Raw genomic sequence first — 19,038 nt, forward strand, 5'->3', positions numbered from 1 at the left:
TCGTGGCTTTGGTTTGCACACAAGATTGGCTTCGAAAATCTAATGATCCGATCAATCCTTAAGACTATGTTAATGAACTTCAAACCATGGAAGATGGTAATATATTAATTTTGATTCATAAAATAAGTTTTTGTGTTATTTATATTAGTAACCATTCCCAGAAGTTAACTAACACTTTTGTTTTTAAATTTGCTAGACTTATCCAAAATACCTGAAGATCAAGAAGGTAATATACTTAGCATTAGTTTATAAAGTTAAATGTTGATTTAATTTATTTTTGTAAATATTTTTTATTATTTAACTAACTCATTCAATACTTTTACTAGATGTTTCAAGCTTATCGACGGTGTTTGAAGCAAAAGAAGAAGCTTAAGCTATTCTATAACGGTTTTTGAACTGATGTGTTTTTGTTACTAGTTTGTTGTGTTATTGCTATTGTTTATTTCACTTTTGTTGTATTATTTTTATTTTTTATTTTGTTGTTTGGAACGATGTAGTTTTTTCCTATATTTTAGACTTTTGCTCATGTTTTCTATCATAATCTTGTTATGTTATTAAAAACTTTAAAGAAAAATATTTTAAAAAAGATTATATAAAAATAAACAATACCAAAGTCATTTTTTTTTAATTTAACTCAAACAAATAGGTTTGATTCAAATTCTATCTTATTTGACTTGATTTGAGAAAATTTCAAATCAATTTAGGATAATAAAATAAATTCGTCAACTCGATTAACTTGAGTTTTTAAATTTAATTCAATCGAACGCCCACTCTTACAAAAGAGGATAAATTAAAAAGGAGAACTAGGGTTTTATTAAGAAAATATGAAAAAGAAAAAGAAAAAGAAAAAAGAAAAAAAACATGAAAGCCACATGAAAATTAAATAGAAGCTAGGTCAGTGTCATGTTATGTTTTCGTAGTAGCTTTAATATCGGATAACAGTTTAGTGTTAAAAATATTACAAATCAAAATCTCACAAATTAAGGTTTAATCATCAAAGTATAATTTAAACTAATAACTATTGTTGGTAACGAAATAAACAAGTTGAAATTTGTCCCTAAATCAAAACCCTGACTCGCGGAAGTGAAGCACACACGCTAAGAAAAACACTCTTTTTTAACCTTTGAAAATCACAACGTTTTCTCCCTTTTCCACTTTTTCCTTTTCAAGTTTCACTTTATGATATTTGAATAGTTTAGTCGTCTCTTTCCCTGGGCAGCTGATTTCGTCATCCCAAAGATTCAGCCCAAGTCAAACTCGGAGCTCGAACTCAATCACACACAGAGAAACACAATTGATTTCCTTTTCCACTAAACTATTTAAACTAGAAACTATTTACTTTCTGTGAATTTCATTTTCGGCACTCTCTGCAACTGCAATCATGACCTCGCTTGTGCAAGTAATTTTTTTTTTATAGTTCAATTTAATATTCGACTATGACATTCTTTTCAATTTAGATTTAGTTTTGATTTGGCGATGATTAATCATTACTTTTGTTTTTGTTTTGAAAAGGCCTTTTCCAAGTCATTGGCTATGACTGTGCTATCGGAGATTGGCGACAAGACGTTCTTCGCTGCCGCGGTTAGTCAAATTTGAGTTTTCTCTCTATGTTTTTTGGTTGGTTAATTCATATTTATAAAACTGGAGTTTCACTATTTTCTATTGAATATGGTTCTGAAAAGGACTTGAAACTAAAACTGAGTCTATCATGTTGTGACTAATGAATAATCAACCTACATTTACAACCTTTTGTGTTGTTTTAATAGTGTTGCCCTTTCCTTTTTCTTTTTGTTTTTCTTTTTCTTTTTTTATAAGTTGATCATGTTCCACGTATTTTATTCCCCTTTCTGCGTGTAAAACAAAGCTAGAGGCTAAAAAACCTGCTTATCAGACATTTGATTGGATTATAAATTTCACGTGTAAAACAAGGCGTGAAAGATTTCATTCCTAAAAGGAAAAGGAAATATTGCCGGTAAAAATTTCACGGTTGAAGATCACTTAGAAGATAGTTGTGAATGAGTTATTTTCTTTTTTTGCTCAGCTTGTGAATGAATTCTGAATGAAAAAAAAAAAAACCTCGACTTCAGTTCATTAGGTGTATTCCAGATGGATCACTTGCACATGAATAAATTCACCTTTGTTTAATATTCCACTGTTTCTTGGTGTTAGTGTCCTTGCAAAATTTACTTGGCCAGTTAGTATCTGTTGGCTTTACATGAGTTACCCCAGAAGTCACCTGTGCCAGTTAAATCCATCCTTCAAAACAATAAGGTGCTCATTTACTTCTTTATTGGCTAGTAGCTTTGAAAATGCGGAAACTTCAACAACACAGTCTTTGTAATTTTTGTTATCTCTCTTAAGAGGATTAATTTCAAATGCCCCCTCCCTCTGGGATTTCCTCATATGTAGGAAAAAAAGAGAATCAGATTAAAGACCTTTAAAGTAAAATATTTCCATTTCATCTATGTAAACTGTAACTTTTCAGGCTACCTACACTCTGAATTGTTACACATCGACCGGTATGGGAACGAAATATTTGTTTACACTCAAGGGAATGAACTGTTCTGAGCAACAATAGTAACGTTAGCTGAATATTTTGTAGTAAAATGTTTTTCTTGTGTAAGTGTTGAATTTCTGGATTGTAGTAATCAACTGGTTTTACTGGAATTAACTTGTGGAAATTTTTCTTGAACGGCAGTATATCATCATTTTCATTCATGAGGTTAATATGTTAATGTTTGTTCGTTTACTTTTTCTTCTGCGATAATATGTTTTTTTATCACAGTGACTCGAAGTTGCTGTTTTAACCTAAGCAAGCCTCATGTATGAATGAAGAAATGGAGCGTAGATTGTTTAGGGTACTGAAAACTTGGAACATGGTTTTAAGCTTAGAAAAGCTAATGTCTTTTTCTGGTTCTTGGAGAGCGTAGGTATTTAGTTCCAAACTTTCAACGCATGATGGATAAGAGTATTATTTTTGTCAGTGATACAGGTTTTATTTAGAGACAAATATGATATATACTTAAATGTCAGAAAGAACTTCCTACGTTTTGCATCTTTAATTGTGTTATACTGATTTCCATGTTTTCACTTAGATATTGTATTAAATCCTGCAGTATTGTGCTTGGCCCAAAATCACAAATTTTACTGCATTTTATCCTGAAATAGCTTGATTATTGAATTTTTAAAATCACGTATTTTATTTGTTTCAAGATCTTGGCAATGCGCCATCCCAGGAAACTTGTCTTGTTAGGATGCCTGGCAGCTTTAATTGTAAGTGTTTTTCTCTTTCCCTTTCTCCATGCATCATTTTCATTCTGATTCACTCTGTTAACTTTTTTTTATTTTATTGAGCATCAAGTTATTTGAAATGTTTTATCTGTAGGTGATGACTATTCTTTCTGCTGTTGTTGGCTGGGCTGCTCCAAATCTTGTAAGTGGTTTGATTGCTGTTTGAGAACGGCTTCTTTTGCATGTGGGTAAATTTTAGTTTCTTTTAAAGGACCTGAACAACCAGATTAAAGGCCTTTTTTGGGCAACTCCAAGCAGTATTTGGCATCTTTGTTTTAGGACGAGAAGCCGAGAACTGAATTGATGTCAATTTGACTGATGTCTATTCTCTAAAGTTACAGGTTACGAAATGCACTGGATATGCTTCAGTGTGGCTGTAGTTTTGCCCACTTAAAGCTATATGCTATAGTTAATTCTGCTACTGCTGCTATCAGTGATAAAATATAGCCCTCCAAACACAGATCTCAATCTCTTGTGGAACTTAAATCTTAAAGCATTCTTTGCAAACATGGATTAAATCTTTTCAGATGTAAACTATGTATGGACGGTTGGATACTAAGTTAAGCCTGTAATAGCCACTGTATTCTGTAGTTCTATCTGTAAATATGGTATTTGTCGAACTCTAGTGTGTGGAAGTGTGGTTTCCTTCATTATGAACTATACAGCAAACCTTAGTCTGCTTAGGTGATTAATGTAATCAAATTTAATTATGTACCTTGCACTCATGTACATGTAACAATTATGAACTTGTAGGGGAATGCTCTCATTCTCTTGTATTTTTTTCAATTATGCAGATTTCTAGGAAATGGACACATCACATTACGACAGTGCTTTTCTTTGGATTTGGCCTGTGGTCTTTATGGGATGGATATATGGAGGATGGGTAATGCTTTTTATTACCTCTTTAGTCTCTTCCAATAGTCTTATATCATTTTCTTGGGTTTGGTTTCTATTTGTCATGTGTCATTAGGTAAGCTTTGCTATGCTGTAAGTTAATCATGTGATGATCTGATTATATTTCCTTAATAGGGAGGCTGAAGAATTGGCTGAAGTTGAAGCAAAACTGGTTGGTTATTTTAATGAATTTCCTGATGTTTAAGTAGACTTTTTCTCTGTTTGGGGAAAAAAATGAAATTGTTTAAATGTTTCTTTACTGGTGTGACTAGGATGCTGACTGGAAGGCAAACCCAGGAACAGTCAAAGGGGGGAATAAGGTACAGAAATAAAAGTATATTTCTTAAAAGGAATAGTGTTACATGGCGACAGCATGTTTTCTTTCAGTGTTGAACTTATTTGATTAGAACTTTAAGGGCTTAATTAGATAATTTTGTATAGGAGCTTATCTAGGATATTTGGAAAAGGAAAGGGCTTCTTAGTATTTAGCTTTTTTAATAACATTTTTAAGACTATGAGGACATTTGACTGTTTCCTATGCTATCAGACTGATGATGATTCAAAAAAGGAGAGGCAGCCATTTCTCACACAGTTCTTCTCTCCCATATTTCTGAAGGTCATAAGTTATAAAATCTATTCAGTTGAATCTTGATTAGCCTGCATTTTGTCAAATAATTTGAAAGTGCCTATTCTGCAGGCATTTTCCATCACATTCTTTGGTGAATGGGGCGACAAGAGCCAGGTAAACTTTATAACATGAATTTCATATTTCTGTCTCTTCTTTAACAGGACTATTGCATGTTTATCATGTTGGACTGAGTATAGCAATGTCTTTTCAGCTTGCTACCATTGGCTTGGCTGCAGATGAGAATCCATTTGGTGTGGTTCTTGGTGGAATTTTGTAAGTTCTACTACCATTAGATATCTATACATATTTACCGAAGCATTGCTATTTCCTTAATATTTTGAAACCACTGTATACAGTGCTGTTTCCATTTTATATGTTTATATATCTTCACTCTGTATATGCTGTGATTAGTGATTAGTAAGGTTTCCTCTTTTATTTTTTCCTTTTTCTCAGAGGACAAGCACTGTGCACCACTGCTGCTGTACTTGGAGGGAAGAGCCTGGCGTGTCAGATATCTGAGAAAATTGTAATCCAGATCCATACTTTTCCTTTTTATCCTTATGCGACTGTTATGGTTTGCATTTAATTTGGTGAGCAACTAGTAAAACCAAGTTTATATCTATTTTGATGCAGGTTGCACTCTCGGGTGGAGTTCTTTTCATTGTTTTTGGAATCCAATCCCTCCTCTCAACAGTTGAGTCTTGACGACTTACTAATGGTTAGTTCTGATTTTTCCATCAAGAAAATTGTTCACTAGAGTTGGCGTACTCCGTTGGGGAGGAGTTGGGTTGCTATGAATTCTTTAATGTTTCACATAAAACAGGCGAAGATCCTAAATCCAAATTGACCCGCTGTTTTGTTATTACATTTATAATTATTCATACCTGTCTGTCATCTTCTCAGTCCAGGCACAGTGCTGTGTCTTACAGTCATTATTAGATAGGCAAGCAAACGCTTCACCTATGTTCGTATCTTGCACTCAAAGGCATGTGAGGCTGTTAGAAATGAATAGAATTTGTTTTGGAATAAGTGTTTTTGCCTGCATTCAAATACATACACGTGCTGCATATAGTCTGTAATGGATACTTTTGCTTTGTGCTTATTTCACCAGGGATCATAAACTTTACATGTTTGAGATTCAGCAATCTCTTCCCATGATTGCGTACCTGAGCTAATTAAAAGTGAACCATAATCAGTTTAAAATTTCAAAATGTGAAAGCATCACCATTGGCAATGCCAATGTTGGGCGTTCTATTGTGAATCATAATTATATTCTGTTTTAATCAAGATTTGGGTTTACAGTTCAGCAATGAAACGCAACAATTTAAAAGCAAAGAAATCAAGTTCATGCCATTGGCTCATACCATGGCCGTATTATCAGTTATATGGTTTATTAAGTTTTTCCATCTTTAGTGTTCTACCAACAAAGTAAATAATCTCTTTTTATTGTTTATAATCAGCCTCTCAATTTTTTTTTAAAAGAAAATATTTTCCTAAACGCAACCGACCTTAGGCTATTTTTGGACATTAATTAAAACGTGAAAACAACGAGAATAAAGCCATCGGTCCCTCCCTTGGTCTGGAATAATGTAAGACGTGTTCCATTCCTGATCGTTCATCAGGTTCATTTTTGTTCTTTTTTCCCCTTGATATTTTAAGGTGTCACTTCTCACAAATTGTTTAGCAAATGCAAAGACAGACATCTACGGAGCCAACTTTACTCACAATTAGTACCCAACATCCATCCTCTTGTCTATAATTTGACCATACAAAATGTCCAGGTCCGGGGATCATACAACATTGTATCAACACACACATATACAGCATTTAAAGCTCTAAAAGGAGTATGTATATACATTAACAGTGATAAAAGCCAAATAGGTCTACTCTTCAGCAACCACCACTTGCTGGTTCAATTGAACTAAGAAGCCCATTCCCCCTTAGCTGCATGCAGTGTTCTTCAGCATCGGCCTGTGCACAAATAATCACCACTGCCAACCCATTGTAGTGTGCTTCTTGCATTATATTAACTGCATTGTCTAGGGTCATCCCCGGGATCACTTTCATCAATACTTGGACAACATATTCCCGTTTATTATAGTTGTCATTGTGTAGCATGACTCGATAAGGTGGGGCTATTTTTCTCGACTTCCTGAGCAAGTTATAACCATAAATGTTTAAAGAAGGTTCTGTGGAGAAAGCAATATTAGATAACAGACATAGCATGGGCTACTCCTGCATGCATGCCAATGCATGAATAGTTCAAAGACACCGATTTAACATCACACACGCAACAAGTGTGGGCACAAAATAGTTACAGGGTGTGGAATTGGAAATCTCCCCAGTTTCTGGATTGTGAAATGTTCCAGTCAGGATGCACCGCTCATTTTTGTAGGAAGCGCAAGTTGATTTTGATTGTCCAACTAAAAAAGGAGGGTAACCAGCAAATTTGCGAGAAGAATGCTCATGATAAAACAATATCAATGATGAGTATTTCACATCAAAATATCTAAAGGTACAATAATACATTTGAATTTGGGGATGCACCTTAGATCGAACTCAGATTCACGACCAGGAGTGGTTCTCTCTATAACTGGCTTCTCCAAGATTCCTCCTCCTTTACTTGGTCCTGTGGTCGATATAGCCATGAGAACGCCACGATTGGTACATGGTCCTCTGCACAGTGACCGTTTCTCTCCTGTTTTGTATAGTTTTAATTTAACACACATTGATAGAAAGCAAGGAACCATCAGTATTAAGCGCTCTACTGATGCCAATTAAGTTTGATGACTAATAAGAAATGGAGGACAGTTTTTGGATATTGAAACAGAACACCATAATTATAGCTTTCGAAAAGAATAATAGTTAATATCATTCATTTCAGTAGCTCAAGAGCTCAAAGCAATTGAGGTTCACTAAATCCAGTCAATAAAAGAATTGGAACTCAACAGACTCACTACATTACTGTCTGTGGGCAAGAAAATGAGATTAGTAAACAACGCATGATTACATAACTAATATTCAACTTTCCGGTCATCAATAAGGAAAATGTACTGATCTCATGTAATCAATACATTTTGCAACAAGTCAATAACTAAGATTCAAAAGACCATTTTTGGATTTCAGAGCTACTCTCAATAGGTCTAAAGATGGCAAAATTTCTCCTTTTCTTCTCTCATTTTCTTGGATGAAGAAGTAGCTATATAAATGGATCCAATCATCTACAACCAAATTCATACCCTCAGAACTATACAACAAGAAGAAAAATGTCTCCGGCTAATGATGAGTGAGCTAAAAGGCTGAGAATCCAAATCCCTTTCCCACCAACAGCTAGCAAAAAAACTAAGCAGACCATACATCAATAATGTTGCCCTTTTAGGAAAAAAGAAACATCCTCAATAGCATGAATGAAAGTGAGTTATTTTATAACAGTTGCCATCTTCATTCCTAAACCAGCAAGTCCCTGCAAAGCTCTAGCCCTCTAAAAAGTACAATGTCAAATAATACCAGCAAAAGGAATTTTGTAATTAAAATATGTATGTTCGTATATATTTCTTATTCCTAAGCATTCTTCACAAACCACAGTTTCAACGAAATAAAAATTTCTGCAAAAGAGTAGCCATCCCAGAAAATGAATCCGCATAAAGCTCCATCCTTTTTAATCCGAATCGTTAATAAAAGCACTTCTGCATCTATTACTTGGATTATTGGATGAATAATTCGGAGGAACTAAGCAGAACATAAGCGACAAGAGTCATCTAAACGAAGTGGCTGCGATACCCAGATGCGTTTTATGGTTTATTCAGTAATAAATCAAGAAAAATTAAAAACTTCACGTATAACCCAAAATTGAAAACCCAAAAAGAAGAAAGTGGAGAGAAGGAAGAACCTGGTTTAGGATTAAAGACGGTGTTTGGTGAGAGAGATAATCTACCACGTATGGCAGTCTCCATGCCTCTCCGACTCTATATTTCCACACAGTCTCTCCTCACTTCTGTCTAACGAAAAATGTTTTTTAACCACTTTTTTTTGTTTTAGATTTTTTGTTTTTCTTTTTTTCCATTTTTTGTGGCTAAACAACCCAACACCATTTAGACCGAAAGATTTTTACAACCCAAATTTACAAGTATGATTATATGGGCTAAATAAGGCGTAAAAGCCGTTTATTTTTTAATTAGGACTTTAGGCTATTTTTATTATTTAAGGAAATAGATCAATTTTAGGAAAAAGAAAAGGAAAGTGTATCCGGTTGTGTAAGCTTCCCGCACAGGTAGCAGAAAGCGCTCTTAATTGGACACGCTGTCCCTTCCTCTTTCCTACCGTTAGGGTTTTTAATTTTAAATTATTTTAGGGTTAGAGTTTTTGAATTTATAGATTAGGATTTATGGTTTTCTATTAAAACCACGAAAGTTCATAAGTAGATTTGAGGGGTCGAGGATGTGATAACACACCTCAGAACACATACATTTCATATGTCATAGCGGGATAGGATCATCACCTCAGAAACCTATCGTGGGGAAATCAGGTTTCAAGATAATAATTATTGATACGATCAGGGGTTAAAGTCTAGGTAGAGGTCTCAGTCGGCAGCTGTGATGCGGTCACAAGTTCGAGTATAACCGGGGGATCAGGTGACAATCGTTACACGGTCAGGAGTTCAAGCTTTTTGGATACCCACAAACGATGCCCTATATATATTATATATAAGATTGATGTCATAATTATAGGGAAAAACTTTAGGGACATCTGGTGTAATCAACGCAATTTTTTTCTCTATTTCCAAGCAATCGGTATCTTTAACTTTTCATTCTTATCTGAAGGTTGACACAAGCTGAACACAAGAGGGCTTTTAAGTGGAGAGCAGATGTTTCGATGCAGTGGAGGTTAAACTCCGGTCGGCGCTGTAACAGTTGTAGTTATTAATGAGTATTTAATAATGACAACCATCATCGCCCCGAAAGGAGCATCACCTTTACTGCACCGCAATAGCCGTTCTCTGCCTGAAGGTCCTCTTGCATCCACGACGCTGCCGGCCTTAGAATAAAAAGGAAGGTTAAAGGTACTGGTTGCCTAGAAATAGAGAAAAAAAACTACACCAATTATAACGAAAAGCCATAAAATTTTTCCGTATGAATATGCCCTCAAACTTTTACATGATATTTACAGGGCATCATTTTCAGGTATCCAAAAAGATTGAGCTCATGGTCGCGTAATGACTGTCAACTGGCTTCTTTGTTATACATTGATCCATTATTGTATAATAATTATCGATTGAGACCTTCACGTATTCCTCCACGCATAAAGCAAAATCACCCCGGAACCCAACTTCGTAGGATAGGTTCTGAAGGTAATAGTCTTATCTAGATAGGACATGTGAAATATATGCATCTCGGAGCGATATCACATTACCGATGATTCAAAAATACCTCAAACATTAAGAAAATATTTTATAGATGAGGGATAGAGGGGGGAGGCGATGACTGAGGGACGATGAAGCTTGGTGTGTGTGAGCCCTTTTATAGGTGCAAGAAAGGGTTGATTTGCAAACTAAAAATTTTCTTTCATTGAAAACGTGCTGTAGGAGTTGAAGAATATATTCGAAACATTGTTAAAATAGCCAAAAAAATACGATGCATCAAACACTTTTAATGTCTATCAGAAGAAAAATGTTAGAGAATGCTCGCCCAGCTAGGTGCGCTTTCCTAATATGTCAGTAGGAAAACTCCCCCAGCTGGGCATGCTTTCTCTAACATTTTTCTTCTATTGTGTACATTAAAGTAACCTTTGCAGAATACCTAGGGAACATGTTATAAAGTGGGTTGAAATTATATGATTTCTGAACGCGTTTTGAATGCTCCAGTGTATTTGTATCATACAAAATTAAATGAATGCATGCATTCATGAATGAATTTTGAAGTATGTATTCCCTTTCTCCCTATATTATCTTTTCTATAAAAGGGATGTATTTTTAACAACTTAGACACATATGAAATAAATATCAAACATCGAGTAGTTGTCTTGCGAGAGTTGTGTGTACTTCTTTGGACATTCCTTTACTTATTTTTTTACTTTTATTAACCCAATTCATGATCGATATTGAAATGAGTCGACGAGTGAAATCTGTTATTTACTACGATGGTCAAATCTGTAATACAGAGATCACGATAGTGTTCGTAAAAGTGAAGTCTATGGAATTGGTGTTCAATCTTACAATTAAATTGTATAAGCTACGAACCAGAATAAGAAGCAAAGTCAATGGATCGACCCAGGGAAGAATTTCAAAGTTGCAATGCAGATTTCTTACCTCCGTTGACCCCTAAAGGAATGAACTCTTCAACCTAACTAGTAAGGTCCATCTCAAGACGGTCATATTATTGCACTGCTCAAGCAAAAATGCTGTAATGGAGTTATACATCGAATTCACCGAAACTGATGGATCTGGCCTATTTTCGACCATCGTTGCGATGAATATGGGAACCGAAGCTAAAGTAGAAATTCCTACTACATAGTTGTGCAGTGGGTTCACTAGCTAGTTACAAAGCAATTTCTACGATATCCTCAAAACATTTATGGGCAGACACTCATCGGTATCCAGCATAGATCTAAACTTCGGTGTCCAGTACCGGTCAGGGTTCGAGCATAACCTAAATATTGACACTCGAGCTCGACATTTAATCAATGTATTCAATTTCAACTTTGCCACTGGGTCGATGTCATGGGGCAGAAGTAGTTATACGAGGGGATCATCGATGTACACCAAACATCAAATTGATGTATTTTTTTGACGAGCACATGGGTTATAAGAGAACCAATTACCTATTTAGTTCGACGGAGACCAACGAGGGTACGTCCAACCCTTTGCTCGAAAGTGACAATGAAGTGCAGATGAGGGAGAAGATGCGACCCATGAAGAATGTGTTGGTGTGGAAGAAGAGGTGGCAGAGGGAGAAGATTCAAGTGAGGAAAAAAGGGTAGGAGATGCAATTGACGGGGAGGAGTCGAAAAAGGGTAGGAAATGTAGTTGACGGGGAGGAGTCGAATCCTAAGCCAATCTAGCAACGCGGTCCGAATGGTTCAGAAGTGGCACTATTTTCCAAACTAAAGTTGAAACCTTGTGAGTCTAAAGATGGTGCCTTGGACAATACTTCGGATCCGTGATTCTAGGCATATGAATCTCCTCCTCACATGACGAACATCAACTTATCGACCAATGGTGGTTTAGAATTTTCGCAACTATCGCACAAAAAACCTGATCACGCAAGTACATCTCGTGAGGTACGAGTACTGAAAGTTGGAATGGAATACCTAAACAAAGATCATTTCATTGTTGCACTGAAGTAGGACAACTTTAAGAATGGCGTGAACTACTAAATCATGAAGTCTCGTTCTGAAAAATTCAAAGAAAAGTGTACAATGTGAGACGGGAAGTGCAAGTGGAAAATCATGGAGTCTTTCCGTAAGAAAATCGATCTGTAAACAATAAAAAAATATTTTGGTCCACATAACTGTGTTGCGTCAGGTGCAAGTCAGGACCATTTGATGCTAGACTCGAAAAAGATTTCTAACATTATTCTACCAATAGTGAATACAAGTCCTAGGATTCTCGTCTAGGTGTTGATTGCGGACATCCATAGCTACTACAAGTACACTTTAATGTACTACAAAGCGTAGGTTGAAAACAGAAGGCTATGGATAAGTTGCATCATGAGTAGGACGATTCATATAACTATCTATAGGAATGGTTTCAAGTATTGGATCAATACGTATTTGCTTCCATAACCGATCTAGAAACGTAGCTAAAGTACTTCAATAGTTGATTGGTCATTGGGAAAAGAGTATTCCATCGAATCTTTTGGACATTTAATCAATACAGAGAGGTTTTTCGGCATTGTAAGCCTCTGGTTCAAATTGAAGGCACCTGGCTATACGAAAGGTATCAACATCGTCTGTTGATTATCGTTGCTTAGGATAGTAATCAAATAATTCTGCCGATAGCATTTGCAATAACTGCTGGAGAAATGAAAAATGACTAGGATTTCTTCTTGAACCGATTGCACTGCAGCGTTTGGCCATAGTCAGACATTTGTGTTATATCAGACATGAGAACTAGAATAGTGTCTGCAATTAAACGCTATGGTAGCCTATGAGATCGGTCTTATCATCGGTACTGCTTATGACATTTAAGATCCAACTACCACAAAAAATATACTTCAAAAACTGAGTGAGATCTAGTAATTGATATAAGTTTGTAGTTCCAACTATTTAATCATTGTACATCGAATAACCATACTGGGTTTGTTTGTTACACTAACGGGTAGGCATTTTTCAATAGGTTATGAGCTTGTCCAACATCGATTCTATGAAATGTTGAACAACTTGAGTACCATCAATGCCTACGGTGCAACGTACCTAGCAAATATACCATATGAATAGTGAACGCAATCGTACAATGAGGTCCTATGATATGGGCACATGACATCAAACTTAGCCGAGTTTATAAATTCCGTACTAAAGAGGATGCATCATTTACCAGTAACCTCTGTTGTCAAAGAAACATACTTTCACCTAGCCGACTTGTTTCTGAATAGGGCAACAGTGTATGCTGGACAAATAACGAACGGCAGTAATTGGTGTGATAATGTCATGAAAAAGATTTGATGAAACACAGTAAGGGCGAACATTATGTATGTAGTGTGCCAATTGCGTCAGAACCTCGATTTTTGAGTCATTGAGCACGCTAGGCCCGATCACGACATGTTAATGGCATCCTATTATGTGAACCTAATAGCAGGGACTTACGATTGTGGATGATTCCAAGTATTTCGGTTCCTATGCATACATGTAATTGCTACATATGGGAACAAACAAATTGAGTACGCACCTTACATCAATGATGTCTACTAACTAGAATGCATTCACAATACGTAGAGTCCTGAACTCCCAACCATCTTAGATGAGAGTATGTAATCGTCGGTGTCTAGCGTGCAGTACAAGTTGGCACTGAACAAAGACCTCTGTCATGTCCTCAAAGGTAGCCCGAATTCCACTTGAATAAAAAACAATATTGATATTCAGGATAGGGACAATCAACAGTTATTATGCGGGTACTGTAGAAACCCAGAGCATACGAAGACAACATGTTCTTTATACAGGGGTACATTGGGACTTCATGTAACACCCCTAACCTGTATCCGTCGTCGAAACAGGGTTTCGGAGCATTACTAAAATTTACAGATCACCTAAAAAAATTCAATTAAATACTTATCGATTCAATGCATCTTATAAATAAATATATTACCATTCAATCAATAGCTTGACACTTCTATAAGCATCAAACAGTAACATTGTTAGTATACTAGTACATATTTCATATAAATTCAACATTGATATACTTATTTTCTCGACATGTCACACTTGAGTTTAATAATTGTATTTACTTACTTAATTTCCTTGTATCAAAAATTAGAGATAATCATATATGTACATGTCATGAAACATATCATTCTCTTACCGTTTCTTCATAAGTATATATCATTCATTTCATTATATCAATATTTCATGTTCCATCATTTCCATATATTTTATGTATATTTATTCCGGTAATAGCTTATATCAAACTTAACATAAATTATATTCCATGTACTTATACTTATTTCGTTTATCTATCTTCATAATTATTTCATACAACTATTTTGTACATATATTTCCATATGACCAGTTCTTGTAAACATTTCACACAACCATTTCATATAACCATTCGTCATCTGATACATATTACCTGAATATCAATTGTTTAACAGATGTTATAGTGTCTCCCATCCACGGTCTTATTTATCTTTGACATGATGTCATAGTGTCTTTCAACTATGGTCTTACTCATTTTCTGTCATGTTGCAATTGTATCTTTCAACCATGGTCTTGTTCATTTCATGTCACGTTGCCATGGCATCTTTCAACCATGGTCTTATTCATTTCCCATCATGTTGCCATGGTATCTTTCAACTATGGTCTTATTCTTTTCATGTCACGTTGCCATGGTATCTTTCAACCATGGTCTTATTTTTTCATGTCACGTTGCCATGGTATCTTTCAACCATGGTCTTACACATTTCATATCATGTTGTCATGGTATCTTTTAACCATGGTCTTACACATTTCATTTCAGAAAGCACACTCCCGCGAACCTCTTCCTTACAACGGGATTACCAGTCCAGGCTAAATCCCCTGTAATATAAACTCATAGAGTATTGTCGAGATTACCAGTCCAGGCTAAATCCCCTGCAACGACAATTACTCTAATGAGCTTGGATCTGAATTACCAATCCATGCTAAATTCAGACTCTAATTTGGATTACCTGTCCGGACTAAATCCATTTTACACGAATTCTTCGGAAGGGCTATATCAGGATAGGATCACCCGTCCGGGTTAGATCCTTTTTACTGTTAATTCCTTTTCAGAGATCCATTGAATTTTCCATTTATTCAACAGGGATTTCTTCCCATTTTTATCAAATATATCAATGTTTTATCAATTTTCATACAATGAACATTCAAATCATATTCACATCAATAACATACATTTCAAGCACTTAAGAATATAATTCAAGTTATACGAACTTACCTGGTGAAATTGCAGAAATATCAAGATTCAGGGGCATTTTGGTAATTTAACATTTTCCCAATTTTCACCCGATCTTAAATTGATAATTTCATTCAATTTATTAATTTTGATAATAAAACAATTCATTCCTTTCAATTTGGTCATTTTTGACATTTTACAAAATTGCCCCCTGAAGTTTTACTTTTATTCAATTTAGTCCCTAAGCCTAAAACATGCAAATTAGCCATGCTAGCTGAATATTCATATATATTTTCCTCCTCCTCCTCTCCATTCCACATCCTTAATGTATATAACACACTTGTAAGTAACATTATCTATAATTTTTATTATTTACTTTTATGAATATTCAAGCTGTCCATCTATGTCATAGTTACTAAATTATTTATATCTGGAGCTATAGAACTCTAAATTAAGATCCGATAATTTTCCCTAAAACTAGACTCATATATATTCTTGCCATAAAATTTTTAGAATTTTTGGTTTAGCCAATAAGTACAGTTTATTCTTTAAAGTTACACATGTTCTGCTATCTAACAGTTCTGACCCTTCTTCACTAAAAATTAATTATCTCCTCGTGCAGAATTCGAATGATGTTCCCATTTATATCTATTGAAAATAGACTCATTCAATATTCTAAAAATATAAATTTAAGCCCCTAATTATTTTTATCCAATTTTTTTATGACTTCCAAAGTCAGAACAGGGGAACCCGAAATCATTCTAACCTTGTCTCACAAAATTTATTATATCTCATGATTTACAATTCCGTTGCTTACATAATTTCTTCTAAAAGAAACTAGACTCAATAAAATTTAATTTCATATTTTATTCATCCCATAATTCGATTTCTAAAATTTTTGGTGATTTTTCAAATTTAGACTACTGCTGCTGTCCAAAATTGTTTTAGTGCAAGATATTAATTACCATATTTATAACACTCTTATTTTCTTTTTCTACACAATTTCTCATCACTTTCTCTTATTTTCTCTTCACTAACATATCAAGAACATAGGACTATATGTAAGGAAACTCTACATTAACATTAATCCCATACTTTTTCAATAATATCAAACTTAAAAATATATTGAAATCATGATGTTCTTACCTTGTTCTATTGATTTCAATCTTCATCTTGATTTTCTCTCTCCTTCAGCTTTCATTTCTTGAATCCAACTTGATATTCTAACTTCCCATAGTCTCCTTAACATTTTTTCTCTCTTGGGAGCTATGGAAATTCTTTTGATTTTTGGGTGAAAATGGTGAATTTTTGGTAAAAGGACCAAATTGTAAAGAAGTGAAAACTTCTTTTCTTCTTCTTCTTCTTCTTCTTCTCACGTTGGTTTTGCATGGGAAAGATGGATGAGAATCCCTCATATTTCTTTCTTTATATACTAATAAAATAATAATAAAATATCTTATTAAAATATTAATAAAATAATATTTATCTAATTAAATAATTATAAAATTTAAAAATATCTCTAGTATCATTATTACTTTCTAGATTTCTCTCTCTTCCAATTGACCATTTTATCCTTCATTATCTTTTAAAATTTCATCCTTGAGTCATCATTTGATTTGGTAAAATTACAATTTAGTCCCTCATAGTTCTTCACCTATTCAATTTGGTCATAGTTCATCCATTTTCCTTAGTTTCTAGATCATTCCACCCTTAAAATATTTACACTATTGGTCCTTCAAATTTTTCATATTTACACTTTAACCCTTCAAATTTTGAGTATTTACTCTTGTGCAACAAAATTTTTCTCACTTTTACATTTTAGTCCTTTCTTGGATTAATATATCATAATATCCTTCCCAATATTGACATAACTCAAAATTTCCCTTTTTGTCACTTTATTTTCTTATTTTACTATATCAAGAATAATATCTTACTGTAAAAAATTTTCGGGGTATTACACTTCCTCGTTGATAGCATTATTTTCTTCTAAATAATATATTCATTACCATGCTTCCATTATTCAGGTGTTCCAAATTTGTTATACATTGAAGTAACTCACGCACAACTTACGTTAAACAGTAAAAAAGACAAATGTGATGCTCGAATGAAAATTTTTGGTTTATTTATTTATTCCAAAAATATATATTTACATCGCACTGTTTAGAAAAAATATATATCAATCATAAAAAAAATAAATCAATTGTCTCGTCGAGGAGATTGTATGTCATAAGGTGATATACGATAGTTGCATGGAGGATTTTTGTGGGGCTCTAGAGGTACGGGCCTATAGACTTTCTGTTTAGTGCCATCACCATCTCTACCCCCACCTCGCAATGTCCCGTAGGCCTTGTCTCTAGCTGCACTAGCGCCATCATCGTCCTACGTAGTTGACTGTTGTGTCGACTTAGGGTCCCATCGTGTATCATTCACTTCCGTAGCCAGTGGTTGCGTCGATGAGCCACTCTAAAAAAATAAATATGCTTGTGATGTTTGTGTCACTATCGGCGTATAACAATAAGGTGATCCAAATCCTGGGTACATCGATATTGTCCTCGTCATTGACACTAGCATCGATTGTTGTATGGGTTTCTGTATCGGTGTCATCATCGATGGCGGTGATGCGTTGGCATTTGGCCAAATATCTAGGTTAACATTGATATTAGCATGGGAGTGAAGAATGCGAGGTGTTAGAGTATGCCTAAAGACCAATCATGATATGATTGTAATAACATACTTATTTTACCTCGTTTATTAAAATAAGGCACAACCATTATTATTTCAGTTTATTTTCTGTATATAAAAATAAACTGTTATAATAATGTCCTGAGGATAATATAATTATTCTTAAAAAATATTTAGTCAACTATTTTTATGGGCTTGGACAATAATAATGCATTAAGACTTATGTGTACTTGATTGATGACAAAGTGTTGTCATTGACATGAGATGTCAAAATCAACACATGAGTATGTGTGTTAGAGAACAACATATTGGACTAACTCATTTTTTAGTATGTTTCTTAGATTATTATTTAATAGTCACAATATTACTCATAGTGATTACTATGTATATGATCCTCAGACTTAAGATCACCATTATCCCAACATCGTAAGTCGTATATTTTGATACAGTCAAACGTACACCTTAACTGGTTATTCTATAAAGGCTGATGTTGGATATACCACAATCTATGTAGTAGGATATGGTTGATCAATATATAATTTGTCCCTCCTAAATGATGGGAGCAATATCCAAAACCACTTGATTGAGTAAGACTAGAAATGCATGGCCATACTCGAATAAGTTGATATGAGATATCATACTTATTTGTTTTTCATGGTCTACTTAGGATATTAAGAAACATTAGATGGACTATGCAAGTGTGACTATTCCATGATTTGTGTCCATTTTAGATATAAATGACAAAAAGATTTAATACATGAAGGGTTAATCATAGAGAAGTTATGTCGAATCATGACTTCTTGTAACTTAGGTAGCAATGATATATTGCTAGGAGCCACTCATTGTTTGTAATATTAGAATCGTTCTAGTATTACTACTAACATTACAAGAACCTACAGAGTCACACCCTATAGTTGAAACGGACGAAATCCAAACATAGTTGATATTATGTTTAGTTGTCAAT

General features: G+C 34.5%; 2 protein-coding genes across 3 annotated transcripts; one reads left to right on the top strand and one right to left on the bottom strand.

Moving 5' to 3' along the window:
• The first annotated feature begins 1,035 nt into the window (after window positions 1–1,035).
• On the top strand, window positions 1,036–5,954 carry LOC107932378 (GDT1-like protein 4). 2 transcript variants are annotated; one of them, XM_016864349.2, is made up of 12 exons: window positions 1,036–1,399; window positions 1,513–1,581; window positions 3,214–3,273; window positions 3,386–3,433; window positions 4,086–4,174; window positions 4,321–4,357; window positions 4,458–4,505; window positions 4,733–4,801; window positions 4,883–4,927; window positions 5,025–5,086; window positions 5,267–5,339; window positions 5,447–5,954. In XM_016864349.2, exons 1-12 carry the CDS (start codon window positions 1,382–1,384, stop codon window positions 5,516–5,518), a joined length of 690 nt encoding a protein of 229 aa, XP_016719838.1. In that variant the 5' UTR covers window positions 1,036–1,381; the 3' UTR covers window positions 5,519–5,954. The 2 variants fall into 2 exon arrangements, with proteins under 2 accessions (XP_016719838.1, XP_040940804.1); XM_041084870.1 differs by lacking the exons at window positions 1,036–1,399; window positions 1,513–1,581 and adding an exon at window positions 1,939–2,271.
• Window positions 5,955–6,540: 586 nt separating this feature from the next.
• Window positions 6,541–8,929, bottom strand: LOC107932406 (ATP-dependent Clp protease adapter protein CLPS1, chloroplastic). The gene is made up of 3 exons (XM_016864384.2): window positions 8,703–8,929; window positions 7,361–7,511; window positions 6,541–6,965 (listed from the first exon to the last, which is right to left on the bottom strand). The coding sequence occupies exons 1-3, from the start codon at window positions 8,764–8,766 to the stop codon at window positions 6,704–6,706; spliced, it is 477 nt and encodes a 158-aa protein (XP_016719873.1). The 5' UTR covers window positions 8,767–8,929; the 3' UTR covers window positions 6,541–6,703.
• Between the last annotated feature and the right edge of the window lie 10,109 nt (window positions 8,930–19,038).

This window comes from Gossypium hirsutum, chromosome A13 (assembly GCF_007990345.1).
Source record: "Gossypium hirsutum isolate 1008001.06 chromosome A13, Gossypium_hirsutum_v2.1, whole genome shotgun sequence".
In the NCBI taxonomy this organism is placed as follows: Eukaryota; Viridiplantae; Streptophyta; class Magnoliopsida; order Malvales; family Malvaceae; genus Gossypium; species Gossypium hirsutum.